We start from the raw sequence: 6,000 nt of genomic DNA on the forward strand, positions 1-6,000 counted from the left end.
TCAACATGCTTTTCTTACTATGACTATACACTCAACATTATATCCAGCCACCACAAGGCTGTTGTATTAAACAGCATTAGTATTAGCTTGGTAGGTAGCTAGGTACAGCTAGCTGAAAGTAATGCAGTTTTACCTAAAGTGGTTTTAGCTAGGGGAACCTTGTTAACTTGCAACTCAGCATATTAACTCTTGCAGTGTCAAAGAAATTCTTTTTTTAAACTAACCTTTTCTTTTACTTATTACAGTTTAAGACGGTAGATGCACCATAATCAACATGTGTGCCTGGTACATATAGCATTGTGTCCACTGCTCCATGCTAGCTCTTCACTATTAGCAATATCTCAGAGCTTATAAAATAGTTGTACAATACAGCAAAATTGTATCTGTTATGTAATTTTTTTAACAATTGGCAACAGCTTTTACAGAAATATATGTTATAAGTGACAGCCAAGAATATATTGAGTTGAGTAGATATTTTTTACATGCCTTTATTGCTTTCTTAATTCAACATTCTGCGTTTTGAAGAATTAGTTTGGAGCAATTCAGCCTCAGGACAAGTGTGTTCCTGATTAATCTCTAAAAAGGTGACATTTTGAGATGTAGCTGAGGCTCAGGCTAATCTCACCTTGTACCGCCATGTGTTTGCGTGTATCACAGACATGTTTTCATCGCGGTGGAGTGGTGTTACATATACCTGGTGTTCTAAAAGAGTTTTACAGAACGAAAGTGAGGTGTGACTGTACGCCTCGGCTCGTAAAGCTGTCATCTCGGTAACACGAGCTGACGCGAGGGGGTCAATGAGAGCGAAAACGCCAGAAGGTTGAAGTGGGATGGCGTGCTGCCTGTGTGAGAGGCAAAGGGGAAAAGGAGGGGAGATTGGGGGAGAAAAATAAGGAGGGGGGGGGGCAGAGAGAGAAGATAGGGAAATAAACTTGGGAAATAAGAGAGATGGGACTGTACCTGTTGAATTGGGAATGCGATACAGACACTCCTTCCCTGCGGCGGTTGGCGCGTCTTCAGCTGCTTCCAGAAGTGTCTCTCAGATCAGACATCACACAGGTCAGAGTCTCCAGCAGCGTTTTTGCCCTTCAGCCAACGCCTCAACCCAACAGCTTCAGGTGGAGAGCAGAGGAGGTTATTACAGGTTTAGCAATAAGCAAGTCTTCAATTACCCTTCAATTAATCTTCTGTGGTAGACATTTTTTTATTTCTGTTGATGATCAAGCTGCCAGTTTGACGTTAACCTGATATGCAAGCACACCTAAACCACAATTTAATATGTGTTTTAGTCTTTGTTGAAGCCATTAACAGAGGCAAATGTTTTGTAATGAGAGATGTCTGGTGTTTCAACTGTTGAACATTAGTGTCAAACCGCGAGTTTGGGCTTGAGTTAACTTCCAGCGACGCTGTGCTCCCCGCTCTCTCTCTCACTCTCACTCACACCTCCTTAGGGAGGAGTCTGGTCAGAAGCCTAGCGTCTCCTCAGGAACAGCGAAAGGACACACAGATCTGGATGGACCTCTCTTCCACAGGAACGGCACCAAGGGAGATGGTGGGTTTTTCCATATGTTGCTATTGCCCGTATAGAAAAATTAACACCTCGGTGCATTTTGTTAATAGAAGTTAATCTTTGTACCTTCCTCCTTGTCCCCGTCAGACTCTGACTCAGACAGTGAGCTGTCAGTGGACGAACACAGCTCCTCCTACGCCTCTTCCCATTCCTCGGACAGCGAGGACGATGACATCGATGTCAAGCCCAAGTGGAACAACGAGAGGCAGCCCGTTCACAGCACCCCTAAAGGTATATGGGTGGTCCTGTTGAGCCTAATCCCGAGGTTTAATCAGTGGATGTAACTGAGTACATTTGCTCACTTAAGTACACATTTAAGGCACTTACATTACATCCTACTTCACGCAGGAAAATCCAGTTTTGTTTTTACTCTACTACATTTATTTGACAGCTATAATTACTTTTCAGATTAATTTTATGTGCATAATATGTGGTGAACTTGCAAAACACGATGCACTGTTAAAGTTTAAACTAGCAAAGAGTAGCTCAAATTCCTACTGCTTTCAATATGTCTCCTTTCCCCTCCACTAGTGGATTCAGTATCCAATCACGTGAAGCCTTACTGGCCAGCAGAGGCCACCACAGCCAGTGACAGCGAGGAGCCCGGCGGCGCAGAGAGGCTGAGGGTGGAGACCAAGGTGAACGTGGAGCTCCATGCGGAAAATAAGCTCAACCACGTAGGCGAAAGAGAGAGGGAGACTCTCCTGGAGAGGGACAAACAAACGCCTGGCAATGCTAGAGATGCAGCTTCGTCTGGCCAGCCCCACGGCAACAGCAACCACCACCCAGAGCAGAGGAAAGGTGAGAGAGGAGGATCCTTGTGAATGAAATTGAGTGAAATTGATTGATGGGATTTATGTTGGAATAACTTCTCCGTGTCTGTCACAGGCATCTTAAAGAACAAGATTAGCTACCCCCCTCCGCTGACTGACAAGAACATGAAGAACCGTCTGAGGGAGAAGCTGAGCGACTACAACACCCCCACCCCCACCATCACCTCCCCACCCCCCAACAACAACAACACCTCCTCCCCGCCTCCCCCCTCCGTCAACATCATGATGCCCTCATCCCGGCCGCCCTCGCTGGCCTCCAACGACGGAGGCCGCCCGGGAAACCACGAAAGCAGCTCCCTCATGAAGCCGCCCGTCGCCCCGCGGCCGCAGATTCCTGCGGGGGGGCCGCCCACGGGCATCTACCGGGAGACCAACGGGGGCGTGGCAATGCACTTGAAGTCGGGGACGGTCAACGGAGGCAACGAGTCTGACTCAGAGTAAGTGGTTCTTACTGAGTAGTGTTGGCATGTGACAATGACCTTTTTTCTCTGTTTTTTTTTTTTTTTTGCATCATTCTTTGTGCTCATAAAAACAAATTAATGAATGCTACCTCAAAAGTGAGTCATTGTCATTGTCAAAAAGACAGCCATAGGGTTAAACAATGTGTGTCGTTTGACCATTTCGTCAACGGATGCATAATGCATGTATCATGATAGTTCAAGGAATAGTAAGACACTTTGGGAAATACGCTTAGCTTTCTTGCCGAGAGTTAGACGAGAAGATTGAAAGAACTCTCAAACATGAAAGTGGTATCGATCTTCTCACGTAATTCTCGGTAAGAAAGCCAATAATGGTATTTCTTTTAACTGTAGCATGAATAATATGATCATCCTGCTGAGATGCCGCATGATGACTTCCTGCATCCCTGCATACACTTCTTTTTTCACATTGCACGTTCTTCCTTTCTTTCTCCTTGCACCCCCCCCCCCCCTGCATCCCTCTTCTTTCCCTCCCTCTGTCCCTCCCGTTAACAGTGGCAGTAACGAGACTTCGATCTGACCTGTTAGGAAAACTCAGACCAGCCTGCCCTTGTGAGAGGAGGAGCGAAGAGCCTGCCAGGGGAAGGAGGAGAAAGGAGGAGAGCCGACGAGGAGGACTGGGATTAAAGAATAGAAAATTGAAGGCCAATTGCTGCAGATCGGGTGAAAGGAGGGGAACGGCGTTCTCTCCGTGCCCGATCTGTCCATCCGTCCCTCCGCTCATGGTCCACTTGAGGAGCAGTATTAATTACAGACTTTGAGACTGCCAGAGACAAGAAAATAAGCAGAGATAATGAGAAGATGTGAGAAATAATAATAAAAAAAAAGGGAATGCTGGACTGTGTCAAGAGAGGACGCAATGGAGCCACGTGTGCCAAAACCACTGTAGGAAACGGGGACTGAGTCAGAAGATGAAGAAGCCCCCGAAATGGTGTTCCTCCGTGTGGTTAAGTCGCCCTCTCAATGGGTAAAGTCAGGAAAGCTGGAGAAGTCTGATGAACAACCACTGCGCGTGAACCCAGACTCAAATACATGCCGGTATATTTGTACTCCAAAAGGATTTCAAGGACTGCTAGTCCCTTAAAGCGTCAGACGTAACACCACATGTTCTATTGGACACATCAGACTCTGATACCGGACGGCACAATCACACACACCAAGTGCTCTTTTTTTTCTTTTTTTTCCTCAAAGAAAGGCTTCCCCAGCCTCTCAATGCAGTGCATTTAGAGTGTAATTAACATGTAGATATTGTTTAAGGTGAAGAAGAAATTATCTATTTTGTATTTCAGCTGTAGCGAGGACAAGTTTCTAAACTGAAAAAAAAAAATCATCTGCCCTTGTTGAGTTGGGGAAAGCTCTCCAATTGTGAAAATCACTTGATATGCTGGTTTCTTCGACTGAGAACAATCCTGAATTGAGGCCTTACACAAACAAACACATACTGTGTCGGCCTGTAGTGGGCTCTCCAGAGTATTACAGTATATTCTGCTATACAGACACACACACGCACACACATGTATAATGGCTGCAAGACTGTTATGTTTGTGTGTGAGAGTGACCTAAAATGTCCCAAGTACATGCGCACACAGAACAGTGAGCATAAATGAACAATAGTTATGTGGAATGGAGAGGGATCCCCCTCCCCTCCGATTGAAAACTCAGTTTTTCAGTTCGAGCACTATGAACCTGAAGCCTTCTTTTCCAGTGTCCACCCCGCCTGTTTGTCCAACACGACACACTCCTGGTTACAAAAGTCATGAACTACAGTAAATGTGCACATTGGGGTTGGAGTCTGTTTCACTTTGAACTCACTTTTTGTCCAAAAATAGAAAAGAAAAGACATTTGTTGTCATTTAGTGGCATAAAGATACATCACTTCTCGCTTCATCGCTTTTCACTCACTAATGTAGGCATAGTCAAGGCCTTTTATATAGATACATGTCTGTCTTCATTGCTGAATTTCTGGATCTGAGTTCAAAGTGGAAATGAAGCCAACTCTAAGCATTTCACAGCTAACGTAAAGTGTTGTTTAGCACTCACTAAATGCCTTCGGACCACTCGTACAACCCCAGTGTTTTTCTTGCCATACTGTAATCAATGCTGTTGATAAACGTCCTTTATGTTGTTGTTTTTTTTAAATCGATCCCAGACACTGGAAATGTTTTGTAACATAATGTATATTTATTTTTTATGGTTTCGAGACACTGGAAAGAAAAGATGATTGCGACTGTAAAATTAAAGACATGATGAATTTTTATTCTGTCTTGCGCAGCCTATTGCATGCCTGTTGCCCGGAAAGGAAGCCTGGCTCGTCGAAACACGTCTATGCTACCCGAGAAAAAGTAGGTGACACAACTCTTTTGGAGCCAACGAGTGATGAGTAACGGAGATTGTTACTCACTCATTTTAAAGTTCTACTACGGAGTAGGTGATCATATGTGGGGAAAAGTGTTCGAGAGAGGCCTTGGGTCCTTATTGGAAACTGGTGGCAACCTGCTATAATGATGCCTTATCACAATATTTGCATTTTTGAATGGTGGATATCACATTGTGTCTGCATTTTACATAAACAAAGATCTTCGTGAATCGGTCCAAACTCTGTATCTCAATTGGCCAAAGACCTGATCTTTCATAATCAGACACTTTCCAGTTCACATGCTACAAATTGGCCTGACTGGAAGTTTGTTTCGCAAATATTAAGACGAGAGACAATCGAGACCTATTACTGTCCAGATGCATGAAATCCACAAACTTATCCAACCAAATACACAAATTGGACCATGGCTTCCTTGTAATATACAATACAAATATAAGGAAAATGAATGTACAACAGCCAGTTGTAAATTCTTCGATGCCGTATGTTTTCCATGATGAAGTAGTCCTGTTTTCATATCGGGGAAAGAATAGTACTGTGGGTGAGAGAAGAGGATGGAGGGACAGAGGTCTGGAATGAATCCAGCAGAGATGGCGGATTTCAAACAGAGGTGCACCATGAAGTGCTGTGCATGCTGTATGGAGATGTTGTCCATACAAGGTAATGTATGGGGAGCGCAGTCTTACTGTCTCGATCCGTCCTGTGCCCAGTGATCAGAGCCCCGCCAACTATCAGTGACCGGTT

The 6,000-nt window shown here is 44.6% G+C and overlaps 1 protein-coding gene across 4 annotated transcripts in view; it reads left to right on the forward strand.

Annotated features, from left to right (window-relative positions):
* celsr1a (cadherin EGF LAG seven-pass G-type receptor 1a) overlaps window positions 1-5,139 on the forward strand; it is an 85,006-nt gene extending 79,867 nt beyond the window's left edge. For 3 of the 4 annotated variants that reach the window (XM_068716879.1, XM_068716882.1, XM_068716881.1), the window contains exons 32-36: window positions 1,452-1,552; window positions 1,658-1,801; window positions 2,102-2,371; window positions 2,459-2,840; window positions 3,411-5,139. In XM_068716879.1, the coding sequence (XP_068572980.1) occupies window positions 1,452-1,552; window positions 1,658-1,801; window positions 2,102-2,371; window positions 2,459-2,840; window positions 3,411-3,438 (925 nt within the window). In that variant the 3' untranslated portion in view covers window positions 3,439-5,139. Of the gene's footprint in view, window positions 1-1,451; window positions 1,553-1,657; window positions 1,802-2,101; window positions 2,372-2,458; window positions 2,841-3,377 lie in introns of all 4 variants that reach the window. The other variant, XM_068716880.1, reaches the window with a different exon arrangement.
* The last annotated feature ends 861 nt before the right edge of the window (window positions 5,140-6,000 follow it).

This window comes from Cebidichthys violaceus, unplaced genomic scaffold (assembly GCF_023349555.1).
Source record: "Cebidichthys violaceus isolate CVI_PGR_0920_01 unplaced genomic scaffold, fCebVio1.0.p SCAF_21, whole genome shotgun sequence".
Taxonomy (NCBI): domain Eukaryota; kingdom Metazoa; phylum Chordata; class Actinopteri; order Perciformes; family Stichaeidae; genus Cebidichthys; species Cebidichthys violaceus.